This window comes from Lepisma saccharinum, chromosome 24 (genome assembly GCF_977018435.1).
Source record: "Lepisma saccharinum chromosome 24, izLepSacc3.1, whole genome shotgun sequence".
Taxonomy (NCBI): domain Eukaryota; kingdom Metazoa; phylum Arthropoda; class Insecta; order Zygentoma; family Lepismatidae; genus Lepisma; species Lepisma saccharinum.
This window is the reverse complement of record NC_139252.1, coordinates 57,531,305-57,551,213: the sequence shown is the minus strand read 5'-3', so window position 1 is coordinate 57,551,213 and position 19,909 is coordinate 57,531,305. Positions and strand designations below refer to the sequence as shown.

The 19,909-nt window shown below is 35.9% G+C and overlaps 1 protein-coding gene across 5 annotated transcripts in view; it reads right to left on the bottom strand.

Moving 5' to 3' along the window:
* Positions 1-315: 315 nt before the first annotated feature.
* LOC145978060 (uncharacterized) overlaps positions 316-19,909 on the bottom strand; it is a 41,598-nt gene continuing 22,004 nt past the window's right edge. For 3 of the 5 annotated variants that reach the window (XM_083110472.1, XM_083110471.1, XM_083110470.1), the window contains exons 6-12: positions 18,250-18,333; positions 16,064-16,145; positions 13,649-13,734; positions 12,459-12,527; positions 10,371-10,594; positions 2,527-2,672; positions 316-859 (exon numbers count right to left, since the gene is read on the bottom strand). In XM_083110472.1, the coding sequence (XP_082966598.1) occupies positions 725-859; positions 2,527-2,672; positions 10,371-10,594; positions 12,459-12,527; positions 13,649-13,734; positions 16,064-16,145; positions 18,250-18,333 (826 nt within the window). In that variant the 3' untranslated portion in view covers positions 316-724. The remainder of the gene's footprint in view (positions 860-2,526; positions 2,673-10,370; positions 10,595-12,458; positions 12,528-13,648; positions 13,735-16,063; positions 16,146-18,249; positions 18,334-19,909) is intronic. The other 2 variants (XM_083110473.1, XM_083110474.1) reach the window with 2 other exon arrangements.

The window sequence follows — 19,909 nt, the reverse complement described above, 5'->3', positions numbered from 1 at the left end:
TTCATGGCATAAATAACATAACACTAATAGAGAAAGAAGACGAGCATGATGCCTCCAGACTAATGACAGCTGTAGGCGAAACTAAACTGAAATCTTGGATGATTTTATATTAATTGGACTTGTGATGTTACAAGACCTCAACAACTTGGTTCTACTAGACAGGACAATAGCTCCTGACATAAGAAACTCTTCCTTCCAGTTTTCCAGTCTTGTGCAAAGTTTTACTGCCTTTCTGTCCTAATGATTACAGCAAGACATGTGGAAAATATATGAGATATTTGCAGCTTATAATATGCATTAATAAAGAGATGCAAATAACATTAAGGAATAAAATATATTTAACTGAGAAAAATCTTCATGGATACATTTTGATAACTTATAACCAATATAAGTTGCGCGAACATGAAAAATATATTACTGCTAAGAATGCAACAATGAAAATCACTATCTTTATGGCACATGTGGGGGTATTCATTTAATAATAAAATACTACATCATACACTTCTGACTTATTTAGTTTCTATCATGGAATTCACTAGCATTATATTTTAGTTCTTCACTTTTGTACGGGAGAGCTGTCTACATTACAAACTACAAACCCCTGAGATTCATTTTGCATATAGTTTGTAACAGCAAATATCCTGGAGAATATATAATTAGAAAATATATGCTGTTTTAGGAACTTTAGTTTGGTGAGCAGCTACAACTTAAATGCTGCAGGCTCTCAGATTGGTGATAATAAAGACACATCAGTGACATACCCCATTTCTACCAGGAACGTTTTTGCTGCTTCCACCTTGGCATCTTTCTTCTTCCGAGACGGTTCCTTTGGCATGAATTCCTTTCCATTCACTTTAACCTGTGAAATAAAAAAAAAACACAAATATGTCAGTGCATTTCCATATCAAGAGCTTTGGTTCTCTCCCAGGAATTTACAGAGCACTTGGTTTCCGTTCGGAAACATAGCAAAATTTGTCATCTGTCTTTCAGTAAAGAATCTATTTTATGATACTTCTGCCTGCAAACTTCTGATCTGAAAAATAAAGAGAGTTCATAAAGTAACTAAGCAAGTAAAAAAAAGTGAAATCATTACAATTTCAGCATCAAATAACTGAAGATGTTGAAAATTATGGTTCGTACAGCGATTGGTAGAGGCACATATTTTTGGTAAATAAAATAAAATTATGGTGTTATAGCAATTAAAAATTGTATCAAAAGCAGAATATAAGACATTTTGATTTTAAAATTGTGAATATAATCCTAAATTTGATTTAAAAACTGCACATACTACACAAAATAAACATATTCCTTCTATTAGCACATTTATGTAGTTGCCAGAGTATTAAGTTATTCCTATATAAAGGAGTCAATTTTTGCTTCTCAAATATTTACAGCAGAATTAATGAATTTTCCGTGAATTGCGTAACTCGCAGGATAATTCAGACAAGAAAGTGAAAGCATCTGAAAATAAACTCTAAATTACATTTCTAAGAGTCTATTTCACATATTGCAGTTCATTTTGCATCATTTCGTGACAAAACAGAGTAGGAAAATGCACCTCACACCTTTCAGAAACATGAAAAATGAACATTATAGCATGTTATTTCATATTTCGTGTTTTCGTCAAAAACGAAATATGCATGGCTCCAGCAATTGGACTTGAGGTCCTGGAAACTCTGAACTACAATTTCCACAACTTACAAGTGGAAAGTACACTTCTATTCCCTGTATATTTATAAATAGCACACTGATTATTTTATAACAGGCAAAGTTCCACAAACTTCCTGTCTGCTCATTGGATCAAAGAGAATACAAAGAAAAGAACTTGTATTGAATATTACACAATTTGTTGTATCAGTTCCAAGTTGGTTAATTGCTCGTTGTTGACAAAACACACAATCTAACAGTTGCCAGGTCTTATGTTTTTATGTCAATTTTTTTGAAATTTATCACTTTACTGTTGGTACCAAGATGAAATAAAAGTTTCCAAATTCCTTGTCATTGGTTTTATAATTCTAATGCCTTCTTTAACATTTCTTTCCAATTTATTATCAGCAACTTCACTTTATGCACAGAAAGGCTAATCAGAACTGGACCCACGGTTCAAAGTCAGATTAAGACCATGCTCTACCTGGTATTGAACCTGGAATCCCTTGGATTACAAATCAACGTTGTTACCACAACCCCTTGCATCTCAAGAATACCTAAAATTAACTGACTGAGTGGTTAAGTCAGTAGACAATGCAATTCGCAATGTAGACCTCTATTTGGTTTATGTACCTATACAAACACTGCAAGCTATGCATTAGGTCCATTCTTGTGTTCTTACAAGTACTTTCTTCAATTGGAAACACTGTCAACATCTTTTCTACATAAATGGGTTCTTGGGTCAAGTAAACTTAATATTATTCACTATTTGCCTTATTGTGTCACCTCCCAGTCCTAACACAAGTTTTAAGTCTTCTGGTCCCTTTGACTAATAAGACCAAATAATTGCTAATAAAAAAATCTTTGCATAAAACTCACCTTGATTAAATATGATTGATGAGGTAATCTTCCCACTTCTTTTACGACTTCGTAAACTGCTGAAGGCCATGCATTGCGTGCAACCAGTTCATTCAATATAGAAATCGGGTTTCTACCTATAACATCTACTGGCTTGGCTTTCTTTCCTGAAGAAAAACACGACAAGTTTTCTTTTAGGCAACGCTCAAATATGCAGCCAAGGCAGAGCAACATGATCTGCCGATCGCAATAAAGCCAAAGCTTTTCTTCCTTCATTCAGTGTTATATGCAGAATGACTCATATTCAAGTCGCATTAATATGGATATTGAAATCTGAGGTTACATGCATTACAGGCGCTATTGAGGCAAGAAAAAAGTGCATCTTGTGTAAATTGAACCATGTTTTGATTAAATATCTGAATAGAGAGAGAATAGAGTGTTATATGATTTACCAAAATTTAAGACAAAGTGTTTTTCCTTCTCACTTAAAATAATGATTGCTGAATCAGCCTTTACATCGTTTGACACCATCTGGGGACGGACTCTTTAACTAAAAGCAATGCCAAATCTTATTGGTTTTTGGAATAAAAAATCTGTCAAGGCTCTTAAAATATAGATGGCAGTGGATTTGTCTAACTGGCCAGCCAGCTACTACACCTTCTTCCATTCTTTGTTTAACTTCAGTCCCCCATTCCAGTTCATTATGTCTTCTTCGCCTTTCTTCTCTAAGTGAGAAAATGGAAGGAAGCCAAGGAAATAGAGAAGAAAGGTGAAGAAGACATAATGAACAGGAATGGGGGACTGAAGTTAAACAAAGAATGGAAGAATGTGTTAGAAAGAGTGGAAAGGACAAGAGAGAAAGAGGAGAGGAGAAGGGAGAAAAATGAAGGAAAAAGAGCGTGAGATATTCTATATGAATATCTCTTCACATTCTATATGAAAGTAATTATGTTTAGCCTTTTAGGTGAAAGTACAGTTGGAAAGTGAAAGCCACCTGCTAGAAAGTTCCTAACAACTTTCTAATAGTCTGGAGGGAGTAATGTTTGTGTATATATAATGCCCTTTTTGTGTATCTTGTTATTTTTGTACTTGATACAGAGTCTGATGAAGACCTTGCTAGAAGGTTGAAACGTTACGTTTTAGTTTATGTTTTTAATAAAATAAATTACTGCCTTGGTCAGCATATTTAGTTTTTCATAATCATGGAAACAAGGCTTAATGGTGTTATAAATGTAAGGAAATGTTGTTTAAGAAATTTATGAAAATTCAAAACCAGGGAGAATCTTAATGAATTGCTTTATTGGAACCAGGAAGGTGAAACTTATAAACAGGAAAGTGTAAAACCTAGATTCCGTCATGTACAGCAACTTACTGCAATTCTTTCTCTCTTCTCCCTGACTCACTTACAATTTTAGACATCGGAATGAGTACATAAACAAGACATATGGTGGGCAAAAAGTTTTGTATACCTCTGCTATCAAGGCAGAGTATAAATAATGTGACAGGTTTTCAGATCCAAAAGATCCAAGTCCCTCCTTTGTAATCTCCGCATAGATGGATGCATCACCAGATAGGGATATTTCGACAGAAGTGACAAGCAACATGGCTCCCTCCAACCTGTAAAACAGCATTAACTGTGCATGCCTGATTTTTGTCCAGTTGTAAACGACACCTTCGGATGCCAACATGTACCCTTTGCTCGCAGTTCAGGGTGAGGCAGAGAATGGGAGATCCTATTTCCTAACAGGCAGCCGCTGTTACGCTTAGCTGCACCTTGGACCTCAAACTCTTGCTCCAAGGCATGTTTGGCAATGCCACAAGTCCCATCACCACCGCAACTGGACCAACATAACTGGTTCAAGGATTCTTATGACCCTCCCTGCCTTCCGATGCAAAGGGCAAAAAAAGAATACCAAGTTGGTTCTCTGATCGTATGGGCTTCAGGGAGAAATTAAATGAACTTTCAATAAAAAAAACCACTTCACAAATTATGAGAGGACAAATAAGATTTACACAGTAAAACAACGGGCATGAAGAAAATTTATAACATACAGGGTGTATAATCTGATTAAACCTAAGCATGCTTGATGCCCATATTGGGTGACACTGGATTCTCTTTGGGCCTACATGTATGCTTAGGTATAATCATTTTGATCCACATATGTTCCAATATTTGCACATCAATATATAACATAAAATTTGTAAAGTTAGAATGTTATGAATATACAGGGTGATTGGTAATTCGACCTATTCCTGGAAAGGGGTAATACTAGAGCACATTTGCAATAAATTTGACCCTATGCACCGGGGGTTGGAAATCAATGGGTTTCAAGTTATTGCAGTTTGTAGATTTTCATGAAATATTCCGACTTGCGACTAATAATTGTGAAAAAACTACTACACCCTAGACACTTAATCGACATGTTGCTAACAGCTGACGAATGAGTGACTACTGGGGAAAAAATTCATGCCCATAATTCCCATACCCACAGAAAGAAACAGTCATTGGTGCACACGTCATGAAGAAATTTGGAAATTATCATTTAAATCGAAGAGGATTACTCAAAAAATTGGTAACACACTTAGCGTAAAAATTATGGGAAAAACTTCCTCGTTTCATAAGCTCTCCAAAAATATACAAATGTTGTCAACTGGCACACAGGCTGGGGGAAAAATCTGAATAAAAAGCGGAGAAGGCACGTTGTAGACCTCTTTGTAAAGTGAAAAGAAGTTGTCGGTTTTGAGAAATAAAGGGACGAAAATGAGTGAAATAATAATTTATTTACCATTCTCATGATTCCAGGTTGTCAGAATTAACTGTTACAAAAACTACAAATACTGTTAAAATTGCCTCCCCCGGTTAAGTATGCAAGCACGCAGCCTGCGGCGTACTTCAGACACAGTCACTCGTGTTGACACTCTGTCTCTTATGTCTCAATTCTCTCTCTCTCAACTCTTCTTGGGAATCCACTGGTGTACTGTAACTAACTCTTTTTTTCACAATTATTAGTTTTTTGGTTACAAGTCGGAATATTTCACGAAAATCTACAAATTGCAATAACTCGAAACCCATTGATTTCCGACCCCCGGTGCATAGGGTCAAATTTGTTGCAAATGTGCTCTAGTATTACCCCTTTCCAGGAATAGGTCGAATTACCAATCACCCTGTATATAAATATATATATATATTCATTAAAAAAATAATTACTTATATAACTATGCACATAAATCAGTCTGCTTCTCTATTACTTTCAAGTTAGATGAAAGTGCATCAAACTTAGTAATATTAGATTGTATAATTTGCAGTATAATTATTTTATTAAACACTATACCAACACAAATAAATCTAACAAATTTTACATAAGTAATTGTAACTATTTACCTGTACTGTAATAATAAAAATAGTGTCAAAGCATACATGTATAAGAAATACATTTCTAGCCTCTAAAAATGCATTACTATTATTATTAGTGATAGGACAGATTAATCGGTACTCTAGCCGATATGGGCATATCAGTGTATCAGTAAAATTACCGATTATTTTATTGATCCAATATATCTATAAATATCTCATAATTTAGTGCAAAATTATGCCATTTTGTTATAATTTTTATGAATAATCTCCATGCCCTACTTTTTTTAAAAAGAAAATATCTACATATGCAACTTCTTTTGCACTGCAGTAACTTTGAAACATGCATTTATCAAGGAGGTCAATGATCCATTCAGGTTCTTCAAGGACCATTTGGAATTTTGTATCGGATCGGTTCAATATCGGTTATTGGTATTGGGCATTATTAATTCTACAATGCTGGTACCTACACAATCTACAAGGATTTATCTAGCTTATATTGTCCATTAAAATGCCAGTACATAAACCTCCTGTTAGCTTGAAGTTACATTATGATACTGGAATATGAAATATTGCATTATGCTAATTTTCAAGCTGTTGAATTTAAATAAAGCAAATCTCCTGGAGACCTTACAAAATATTGTATTGCATTTTTATTATTTTATATTGTTTTGTATAAGAAATAATACAAAATACATAATCTTACAATTTTTGTCTGATCATGACAATGAGGATAAGTGATGATTATATAATTGATGAAGGGAGACTCATAAACAGGGAACGGATTAATATGTAGTGAAAATATGCTAAATATGTCTTTACATATTTAGTTATTTTCACCAAAATATGGAGTTAAATTACCTTTTTAATAATATAAGACACTGCACGAGCTACATAAAATACTTAATGCAATACACTTACATTGACATTAATTGTAAAACAGCACAAAATGTGTTTTCATTTTCTGGTTCCAAAACAATGAATAACAAAATTTTGTTGCAAGTGTTCGAACGTGGATTTCCTTCAGTTGTCTCTTAAAATGGATTTATATTGACTAAAGCTGCGTTCAATATAGGAAGAAGAAATGGGAGTGTATTTCAAATTTGTCAGTTATTCGCAACAAAATTCACCCAGGTCTTTTGGTCACATGGTGACATGTGCACAGTTATGTAGTATATGTTGAGAAATGTTCTGAAATATGGAAATAATATCTAAAAATAACTAAAATATGTAAAATATGAGCCAAAACCTAATATATGTAAAAATATGGAAAATAAAGACAGAATTTTTCGACTCTGCATGCCATGATGTGCAAAAATAACACAAAATATAACTGATTTCAGTTTCATTCATAAATATATATTTCCATATAAATCCGTTCCCTGCTCATAAAGAAACATGGGAGGTTTAGTGGCAACATCAAATATCGACTACTTAACACACACAGCCAACAAGCTGGTAGCAAGAGATTGCAGTGTCTCCTTCATATATCCATAATGCCAGAAGTTTATTGGGAAAATTCAATGCAAGGTACAATGTAAAAGAGTTCTTAATGTTAGAATAGGATGAGACAGAAAATTAATAGCATACAATTAAGACCAAATGTTAAGAGGTACTTCATGCTGATATACTACAAATAATTTAAGCCGTATATCGATCTATTAAAAAATAACCACTCTAGTTAAATTAAAAAAGAAAGTAAAGGAAAAACTATCCATGGTAAAGATTTTAACACTGGATTTCTAGTAAAATTCTAGTCCGATTTGAAATATCACATCACCACCCATGGGCGTCCGGAAGGGGGGGGGGCAAGGGGGGGCCCATGCCCCCCCCTGGAAAACAAAAGTCAACCAAAAATTACATATTTCACATATATAATTTAATTTCAGCCACAATAATGTGTGTTAATTATTGCACGAACATGATAAATTCAAATTCAAGCAATGTTTTTTGAGGGATGAACAGTATTATTGGGGAAAATATGCCATGTTGCCCCCCCTGGACAAAAATACCTTCCTTGCCCCTCCCTGGAAAAAATCCTGCCGACGTCCATGTCACCACCTTCCCTTTTGAAATTTTTGAGTTGTTTTCAATGTGGTATAAATCCACTTGACACACACAACTATGGTTCCTCCTGGGCATAACCTGTTTCTATCATGACCAATTGTACCCAGCATAGATCCTTTACATTTTATAGGGGGTGTTAAGGGACTTTTGACTCACCGTGTATCTAAAGATATCTGTTTGGCGGTTATCTGATAAACTTACTTTTTTTACTTACACACACCTGACGAAGCCACCAGACGGGTGGCGAAATCGATCGCGAAAGAAATTTACGCGGAAAAAGGAAAAGTAAGTTTATCAGAGTTAATCACCCTGTATAATAAAATAATGTAAAGGTACATGACTATACCAGCTGATACCTTTCTGGATTTCAGAAATCTCATGGGGGTTGTAATAATGCACACAACTCTTTCATGGAGTCTTAATATCCTGGAAATTACACAAAATGAATAATTTTCTTCATTCTTGCAACAGCATTGTAAAGAGAAATGAATAAAAAAAAAAAAAAAGTGCTCCCCTGTGCCTTGCACCATGCCTTGAAGGCGTTTAGGGGATGTGGGGTTAGGGTCCCACACTTTCTTGATCTCGGCCAAGCTGGGGGTGATGTGATCAGCACCATGCCCCTGGCCACCTCCCCCCCATAGAGTTTCCTCCAGGTACCCACTTTATATGATGCTGGGTGGGCGCCGGAGCCGCTTGAACAGGTTGAAAAAGTCCCGGTTCTCCCCTGCCGGGGATCGAACCCAGGTGTCTCGTATGGTAGTCAGACACCCTAATGACTGAGCTACCGTGACTTCAAGAAAAATGTATTCTGTGATTAAATGATTGTCTCATGTGAAATGATGAATATTTATAGCAGATTACAAGAGCTGATTCAAAAGTCATCACACGTAGCATACAAAGAAGTTTTATGTTTACACACTATGTTCAGTATGACCCCCATTGTTGTGAATGTACATGTCAATGCGTTTGATCTACTAAGCTTGCACTGCATGCAGTGTCTTTACAGAGATGTAAGAGCATGCATCAAGAATGTAGCTTACAGTGAACAGAGAATGTGCTATGTATGTATGGTGACTTTTGAATCACCCTGTAGGCTATATTAAAATTTATGAATATTCTTTACAACTTTTAACTGTTACAGTTTGCAAAGTATCGGTATCAGTTGAAATCGATTTGAGAATTTACATTGATATCAGATCAAAATGGTATTGATTGATTTGGATTATTTTACTTAGCTTTTCTGCCACTTTTGGCTAATCGCGAAGATGAGGTAGAGTACTAGTATGATGAAATTGATGAAGGGACACTCATAAAATATCCAGATTGTGATTCTAACCTGACACATCTGGCATTGTAGCATGCTGCGCTAACAACTTCAACATGGAGGCTGGCAAAATTCATACTGGCTCAGTGCTAGTTTTGACCCATTTTCAGAGTAATGAAATATGAGAGAAGTAACACTATGAAATATGAGAGAAGTAACACTGATATCAATCGTATCAAGCCGTAGGCGTGAGTCGAACCTAGGACACGGGCAGCATGAATAAATAAGCTAATCATGTTATAAAAAGGGTCCCCCTGAAGCATTGGAAAAGAGCTTCTTAAAAGCTAATCACATCAGCGACCTTCAGCGAAGTTGGAAAAACTCCGCTGACATTGCATTAAGGCTGGCACAATATGAAAATCAGGAAATCAGCATTTTTCCTCGCTGTTGCCAAAGGACGCGATCGAGTCAACTGTCTTAACGGCCAATAGTTCGAATTTCATTTAAATAGGTCGCATGAGAAAATCTCTTGCTTAGTTGTCTTCCATTTTCCGTCAGATGAAGTAGTTACAAAAGAACTTCGTTTCTAGTTGCTCGCAGTTTACATTGAATCTAGTTATCGCGAGGGAGCTCCATAGTTGCCATAAGTTAGAAAAAGGAGCGAACGAACGATCGGGAAGTTAAAGTTTATCGTTTAGAATATCGGTCTACGAAGGTATAGAGTTTGGAGCACGGAGTTGCTCCCTCGTCAGTTTTATTACAGAGTAGGGTTACATCGCAACGAGGACCAGCGGAGAAGAGATTGCAGCAGAACTACAGGTAAACAAACATCCCTTACGTCTTTCCTCCCCCTGCCTGTTCAGTCATGTGTAGTGTTTTTAAATAGATGTCCGTGTGCTGTTATTTCACAGCGCTCGCCCCCTTGCTGTTTTACTGTTAACGTAGCTCTTCAGAGCTACCCCCTTTCTCTTACAACGTTCCTCTCGCTTAGCAAGCGAGTGGCCAAAGGCTGTCATAGCCTATCTACGATACCCCTAAAGCTAAACTAAGTGGTCTTTAGATGCAATAAGAATTGGTGACAGAAGCCGTATTAGAAAAGAAGTGGTTATTTGTTCAGTCGAAGCTATGAACCAAAGGTACAATATTTAATCATGCAAGCATTGTGAAAGTACAAGAACATACCCTTCACCGTTCTCCAATCAAACGAGGCCCTGTCGAAGGCAATAGGTTCTGGAACATACTCCACTATAATATCTTCCTCTTTTTGTCTTGACTTGTCTTTGTGACTTGGTATCTCCTCTTCCTCTTCTGAAACTGAATCACTCGACGAAGTACAAGAGGAATCGGAACATGACGACGACGATGATGTATGGTTCTCAGTTTTCACATGCTTCTCTTTCTTTACCCTAAATTGAAACCAACATTTTCATCATATAAAAACACACCTCCAAAGTAAAATCATTTGCAAAACATGAAGAAAAGAGAATACAAGCAACAAAGTTAAAGACGACGACATAAAAAGTTATCAATATTAATGATAAAACATGTTATGGTGCACAATTGTAATATACTTCACAGATACTAATCTGAAGTCTCAGGTATTGATATTTCTTGTTCTATAGGCTCCATTCATGTGAGAAACCACACTTTCTATGCATTGTTAGTGATCACATATCTGAAAAGCCTTTATAACTACAGATGTACTTGCAGAGTATATTACTTTGTTACTGCCAGGTATAGAGAAAAATAGCTCTATAGACATTCTGTGTTACAATGGAGTCTTTATATTCAGGACAAACATTACTCTTGCATTTATACTTATAAAATATAGTCATCACTGTATATAAAAAATTGGAAGGTTTGCATGTTCTTTAATATCATCTTAACAATTTACTCACTTGTGTCAGCCTCTTATAACCATTTATTTTTCTTGTATGTTTGAATTGTAGAATTATTTCTATTGCAGTTTATGTTGTTACAAGCATTTAAACATGTTCATCAAGACATTTATTTTTAGTTTGAGCAATGTTACAGTTATAACAATAAAAAAAAAAGAAAAAGTAGCAGTTATACAATGAATCTTGTCACTAATGTTACATTGTTGTAACCTAACAACTCAACAATGTGTTGAAATTAGGGATGGGCCGATATGAAATTTTGGCTGATACTGATAAAGTACCGATATAAAATTTACCGATACTGATAACCGATATTCTACCAATCCGATATAAAATTAGAAATGGTCCTTGAAGAACCTGAAATGTTAATTTATCTACTTAATAAATGTGTGTTTCGAGGTGACCGCAGTGCAAAAGAAGTTGAATATTTAGAATTTTACTTTTTAGAAAGAAGGGCATGGAGATTATCCATAAAAATTACAACAAAATGGCAGAATTTTGCACTAAATTATAAAATATTTATCGATATATCAGATCGGTAAAATAATCAGTAATTTTACCGATAAACCGATACACTGATATGCCTATATCGGCCGATACCGATAGAGTACTGATTGATCGGTCCCATCCCTAGTTGAAATGCTTGTAAGAACCATAAAGTACAAGAGGAATAATTCTATGATGCAAGAAATACAAACATGCAAGAAAAAATAAAATATTAGCCCTTTCTGTGGAATAATAAACAAATTTGAAATGTTGCACTGCACTTGCCACTGAAGAGAATCAAGTTTAGAAAGGTTCAAAATAAACAATAAAAACGTTTTATACAGAATATCTCCCACCAAGAATCAAGAAGTTGGTTCATTTCATTCCCAAATCCTGGCAAGTAAAAAATAAAAATAAATAAGAAAGATATCCTCCTGACCATGATGAATTTTCCAAAATTCCTGACTTTTTCATGTTTTTTTCACCTATAGGTTGATTTCCCAAACTTTTCAAAATCAGCATGAACTCTGATAACAAAGAACACAGCGTCTGGTATACATACAAAATTAAATGTTTTAATGGGTTGCTTCACAATATTGTCAAGAATGAATAAGTAGGAAAGAGGCTAAAACACAGTGGAGTGCTCATTTCCATACCTGATTCAGCTTCCTAACTTTTTGTCCTTGATTCATGCAAACAATAAACCCAAACAATCTATAATTTTTAATGCATATTGTGTGCTGTTTTTATTATGCTTCTACACTGTAATAAAAAGGAATAATATTTATCTGATGAGGACATCTACTCAAAACAGCAATACCGGAATATCTGCAAAAGTAAGGATACGTTTGATATTGCTTCTAACATAGAAACGCAACAAAAATACCTCTTTTTTCTGTATGTGGCCTCTCCATTTGCTTCGTAATCACATTCCTCCTCTTCGCTTGACTGCTCACTGTGCCAAGAAATAAGATTACAATTATAAATATAAATTAAAAGAATTACAAGTAGGGCTGAGCTAATAACGATGCTGATGTTTGAGTATCGGAAAGTATCGGTTGGAATTCATTTACCGATACTGGCCGATACTTTTCTGGTATTTTGGTCTTTCACAGGGTCTGCAAAAATGCCACACGACACTGGAAGTTACGCAAAATTCAGTTTCATTTAATTTTGTACCAGTTGTGCATGAAAAACTGGATTTTATGATTACATAACATATATTTTAATATTCTGAAGTACTTTTTACATATCTTAAAGCAAAACTCTTGGAAAATTGATACATACAACTGGAGTGCAATATTGGTTTGATTTGAGTTGAGTTGGTGTTTTAAGTCCACTTTATGCACAGTAAGGCTAATCGGGACTGGACCTACAGTTTAAAGTGGGATCCGAAACACTTGTGTCTCCACCGGGTATTGAACCTGGGACCCCTTCTGGAGTGCAATATGTACACACCAATATTTAGCAATGTTTTGAACAAATTTTAATTTTCACAATTTTCAATGATGTTTACCAGTCCAAAGTAGTATTGGCTAAACATTGCTTACAAGTGAATAAATAAAACAAAAAAAAAAAGTACAAAAATTTTGTTCAGCATCTAAAATAGATATTTATCTAGCATTTTTACATTGCAATTTGTGGCAAGTAAATTAAAATGCTGTAATGAAATTTGCTTATCTTTCTTCTCTGACTTATTTGTCTTCTTATCACATTAGGGACTTCAATAAAGCTGGTTTATCTGCTGAACTCTAGTTGGAATTTTATTGCCTACAAAGTGCTTTAAAGAATGTTTCCATGCATTTCAAAATATTGAACAATGATTTAAAACATTATTTTCTATTAGACGTTGATCTTGTCAACATGTTGACAGGTTTGAATATTCTGCATTCTAGAATACAACCAAGGGTTCCCACATAGTCAAATGGTTAGTACTCCCACCTTAGGTGCAAGTGGTCTAGGGTTCAATTCCTGGAAAGAGCTCCCAGAAAATTGGAGATAAGTTGGAGAACTACTGCACCATGCAGTTCAGTTTATTTATTTTAATACAATACAACAAATGAATATGGCACATACCTTTTTATATTAGATGGGCTGACAGGTTCGGATTTAATGTTTCCATTTGATGGCAATTTCCTCTTCTTCTCCATGTCTGAAGAACTGAAATGATACAACAATATATTTGACAGCTCCTGCATAACTAAATGGTTAACACTCTCACCTCTGTAAGTAGTCGCAGGTTCAGGTGGTTTGATAAAATGCTCCTAACTGTAGTCATTTCTCAAAATTTCCTAAGTTTCCAGAATCCACTGGGTGCACCATTGATACATGCTTTGGCATTCTGTAATTCACCGCTGTCCACCATAGCTATCACCAGGTTAAACTACGATGTCACGATTTTACACCAGCCTGCAGAGCTGGTGCAACTGATGCTTCTACTGCTTTCAAACTTCTTCTGATTCATGATCCGTTCTGTAGGCAATAGTATGGAATGTTATGCAGATTTTGTTGCATGGAGAACTAACAAATTGGATGCAGACATATGCTGTAGACATCTTAAATATTGTATGCAAATTGAAATAAAAGATGTTAATTCATTAATACATGCATCCGTGTTCTGCTGAACGGTGCAGGAAAGCCTCCATTCACAATCATTGGACACTTTTCCAAAGAATGCCAATTAAATTTGTAATGATGGTATTCCAAACTGGTAATTTATATTTGTGCCTGTTTATATATTCATGTTATACACAGTGACATAGTGAAGACATGCATCCCCTAATAAGTCTACATCATCTGCATATGCTAACAACTGAGTCACACCATTTAATTTAATCAAAATGTCCATCAGCTATTCATTGATTTCAAAAAAGCATATGATTCAGTCAAAAGAGATAAATTATATAATATATTAGTAGAGTTTTGAATGATGGGTTAAAACAAGGAGATGCATTATCTCCATTGCTCTCACACGGGATGTGTATCAGCAGTATTTGTCGGGCAAGAAATAATAGAAAACAACTTCTGGAGTGCTGCAAATCCATAACAAAATTTGATCTTGCTTTCTTCTACTACAGAATAACCAGGTGGTTACACAAGTGAAAGCTTTGGGATGTTAAACACAGTGGAGGGAGAGAAGGAAAAGGCGTGGGTTGTAGACTCAGTGAATACACAACACTATATTTTCCTCTTGGTCCACATAGCAACAGGTGACTCATTGAACAAGCATAGCAATAGCTTTACTACCTACAACTAAGAAAGCCATTTCTTGAACCTGAATTGTACTGCACATTATGTACCATCAAAAAGCAGGGTGCACATAATACACACACGCATAAATATGGTATATGTATGCTTTCCCAATATAGTCATTTGTTTCAGTAAGAAGATTCCAAGATTTCACCAAATTTGACTTCATTATTGGTTCACCAGTCTGAAGGTGAATTCTGGAAAGTGTGGTTAATCAACTTGGCTATCCGAGTGACGTTTGTTACAATTTTATTACAATAATAGGACATGGGTTAACATCAAAGTAAAATGTGTGCACATCACAGTGTACTTAATGTGAGAAACATGTTTTCTTTGGTAAAATTCTAGCCCATTTCAACATGTCACCTGACCACCTTTCTATTTAAGAAAAGGAAGTTGACCCCAAGAAGGCTGCCATGTTGGTAATATGAGGGCAAATCGAAAAGTCTTTGCGCCTAATTTCTCTTCAAGCTTGTTATAAGTGTTATTACGAAAGCAAGATATATGAGCGATGCAGTAGGCGTTTCTTGGAATGGCCCTATTGTAACTTCCGATTTCTTCCACGGCACGGTGCTGTTATCAGTTGTCAAAGATGGTCGGAGTGCTCAGGAAGTCCAAGCAATATGAGCAGCAAAGTGTTATTAGTTTTTTATGTTGCAAAGGACAAACAGCCACAGATATCCACAGGGAAATAGAGCCAATGTATGGGGACAAATGTTTATCAGTGCGAAGTGTACATTTTGAAAATGGACGGGAAAATGTGGAGGACAATGAGCGATCGGGCCAACCTCGTTCCTCGCTGATACCAGACAACATTACCCGTGTTGATAAAATGGCGAAGGATGATTGACGTGTTCATCCAAAGGACATTGCCACTGAACTTGGCATTTCCTATGGTAGTGTTTGTCCTTTGCACCATAAAAAAACAAATAACACTTCGCTGCTCATATGACATGGACTTCCTGAGCAATCCGGCCATCTTTGCCAACTGATAACGGCGCCGTGCCGTGGAAGAAATCAGAAGTTACAATAGGGCTGTCTACTGCATGGCTCGTATATCTCGCTTTTGTAATAACAGTTATAACAAGCTAGAAAAAAATTAGGCGCAAAGACTTTTCGATTTGCCCTCGTATATCTTCAAAGTACATCCCTTTGCTACATTATGTATGAGGATATTTGAGTCGGGTTTCCCAGTATTTACTTGTAAAACACCCTGTATAGTAACATGCAAAATACTTTCCTCTCATCAGAACTGGATGATGATTCAGTTGAACTGCTTGAAGAATCACTTGACGACTCTTCCTGCTTTACTGCACAGTCAAAACTATAGGAAGACAAAAAAAGATGACAGAATTACTCACAAGTGCACACTAAGGCAAGAAGATAAAAGTAACAACAAATTGCAGCTGAGACAATGATGAAATTAGTTCAGATTTTATCAGGATTCTCACCAATACCATTATGGATGTTAAGTATTCTATGAGGAATGCAACATGGTAGAAAAATCAAATCCAAGACAGAACTGGATTTCTTCTTTTTTAAAAAATGTGATACTTATCTTTATTAACAACAGAACATTTTATAATTAGGGTTCCAACTCATTCTCTCAAATCAAATTCCCTGACGTTTGCAGCAATTTTAAAATAAATTTCTCAAAATTCTAAGAACACTAAGTTGCTGACCAAGGCAGATTTGTTAAGAAATAAAAACACGTAAGAAGTAACGTTTCAACCTTGTATCAGGATCTTCCTCAGACGAAGAACTAAACTAAGGAAGACTCTGATACAGGGTTGAAACGTTACTTCTTAAGTGTTTTTATTTCTTAATAAATCTGCCTTGGTCAGCAACTTAATGTTTTTAATATGGAAGCAAGGTTTAATTATATTACTATTCGAAATTCTAAGGTGTTTTAACATGATAATAACAATGTTTTAAGTATTAAACTGTACCTGCTATTCACGGTTATACCAACATTGTTCAAATCAATGAAGAAAAATAAACTGTATAAACATTTTTTTGTAGAATATCTCTAACGAATAAACTGATTCAAGAAAAGAAAATAAAACTGTGGAATCTATCTGCACTCTCAAATTCTAGCTGTGTTGAAATCAGTGGGCCATCTGACTGCCACACGGATGCGAAGGGAGAACTGTATTCAATACCCAGGGTGGATAATCTCAAGTGGGAATGTTTCAGATAATGTCCCAGCATAACATTGCTCTGAGGTACCTGGGTGCAACTCTGGGGGTAAAGCAGGGTGGAGGATGGTGTTGACCATATCACCTCAAACTATGGTCAACATCAAGAAAGTGTGGAGTCCTACGTCTGCAGCCAGTGTGCTTTCATGGCATGGTGCAACACACAGGTGATTTATTTCCACACTATTTACTGGAATGTTGTACAGGTAAAATTATTGGCAACTTTACCAATATACCATTGTAGACCAATTCTGATAATGCCGATTGGTATCATATCTAGTTCGGAAATTGTTATCTGTAGTATTTAATGCTGTGGTTGAATCCCTCAACTCGCCTTGACAAACATGGTCCTTTGGGCTTGATTTCAAATGTAAGGGTTAGTCTGAAAATAATTTTAGCAAAGTCTCCTATGCACAGCACCTTTTATTCAGAATAGCAAAAACATTATCATACATTGCACCCTGATCTACATTCCTGCATAGATTCAATGCACATCGAGACACTTTTCATATCTCTGAGCTAGTTTGGAGCAGCATACAGGGAAAGGTGCTAATGGCATGATCTACATCCTGGTTGCTAGGATAACAGTGTCTGGAGAGCTTCATCTTTACAGCTGGGAACAAGTGGAAGTCATTGGGTGTAAGATCAGGGCTGTAGGGAGGATGGTACGTATGCTCCCAACTAAGCCCCGCAAACTAGATAATGCTCACTGCGACAAGTGAATGACCCTGCACTGCAAATAGTATGATTTATTTATTTTACTTTGCATTTCTGCACCTTTGGATAATCCTGAAGATGAGGATGAATGGTGATATGATTGAGTCTGTGTTTAGAGTCCACTTTATGCACAGTAAGGCTAATCGGGACTGGACCTACAGTTTAAACTGGGATCCAAACCACAATGTGCCTCCACCAGGTATAGAACCTGGGACCCCTTGATTACAAGGTGCAGACGCTACTGCGCCATCGGAGAAGCCGACAAGATGGATGAAAGGACAATCATAATTACATATGGATGACACAATACAAATCCTACATAGGATTATCCTGGTTGCAGGTTCAGGTACCAGAAGCTCATTAGTCTTAATAAGGCAGTCATGCGCGGAAATGAGGTTGACATCAATCAGTAAATCACTTCCAAGAATATAGCTACGTGAAACTTATTTTCCGACTAACCCTTGTAATATCATTTTCCATGTAGTATGCAAAATGTACAAATGTAATACGTACTTGATTGTGCATTCTGGACTCTCCCTCTCCTTCTTGATCCAGCTACAGTTTGGTATTTCTGATGGATTGTCACTACCCACGGTACTGAAAATGAGAGAGAGAATTTATCCATTCATCAAGTTCCAATATTTTGATTTACACTTTGTTCTTCTATACCTATAGCTATGGCCATGCAAGCACAAAAACAACTTCTTAAAATCATGTATCAAGAAATCAAAAGTTCCCTATTTTAAAACCAGAATCACACAGACTACAGCAGTAACAATAATACAAATCATAATGAGCCAATTCTTTATTAAAACTGTTGAATGAATTCTATTAACCATGTTAGTTCATAAAATAGAGAAGTCATGCAATGTATTATTGTACCAACATTATATGTAGGCTGACACTAGGACTGAGTGAGTCAACACTACTTTGATTGATCAGGGAAGAAGTGAGGCCTTAACAGTGGTTTCTTCTTATAATTTATCTTTCTACTATTTTCAAATATTAATAACATCTTCCAATGCCTGGTGCAAATACAGCCGACATATATGAAGCAACAGTATTTGCAGCGGTAAAAGAACATATTTAAAATAAGTAGAGAAAAATTAACATCATAATAACATGTGGCTCAACAGCCCTGGAAGGGACTTGGCCTATCTCCCTCCCACAATCCTACCAAGAGCTGTGCAGATCTTCAATCGGTAATTGGGTGACATAGGGTCAGCATATGGAATTCCCAACCGTTGTAGGAGATTTCCCAGACTGGGTTACGCCACTCACTCGTAGCTCCCCAATTTCCTCACGATGGTGGGTTGTCATCGGTCCTATACACAGGCTGAGAACCCAGAGATTGAACCCAGGCAGATTCGAACTCATGCCATACCGCAGTCGGAGTCCAAAGCACAGCACCTTATACAGCACGGCCACGGAGGAGGACTGAGAAATATTATATTGAAATGAAAAAGAAAACACTTATATTCATCTCTGAAACTCAAGCAGATGACTGAAATTTGCCACATAAATCTACATTTCTCTCAAATAAGTTAAATGTCTACTTCAGATAGCTTCAGAACAGACACATTTCGTAAATACATTTATGCATTTTGGCAGTTGAATTCTTAATTATTTATATTCAATATATATATATATATGTATATCATATATCACTGGGCACCTACAGTTAAAAAAGATTGATTGATTGAGTTGGTGTATTAAGTCCACTTTATGCACAGTAAGGCTAATTGGGACTGGACCTACAGTTTAAAGTGGGATCTGAACCACTATGTGCCTCCACCGGGTATCGAAGCTGGGACCCCTTGATTACAAGGCGATGATGCTACCACTGCAATATCGGGGAGGCCCCTAATATTTAACATGAGATAGACCAATTGTTTTAAAATATAACAGGAATAACAATTACAAACTCAGAATGGTCTGAAATTGCTTTAGAATACTTAGTATTGCAAGTTCAAACTTCCATATGAATAATCATATAATGATTATAGTTATTATTATTATTATTATTACATATTTCTGAAATGTATTCAGTTGCTTCCGAACCCGAAATGTTACTGCATACCCCTTTTATGTTCATAGGCTAATAAAATTGCAGAATTTCACACTAAATTATACACTATGTAGAAATTTTATTGAAAAATGCAGGCTTGACCAG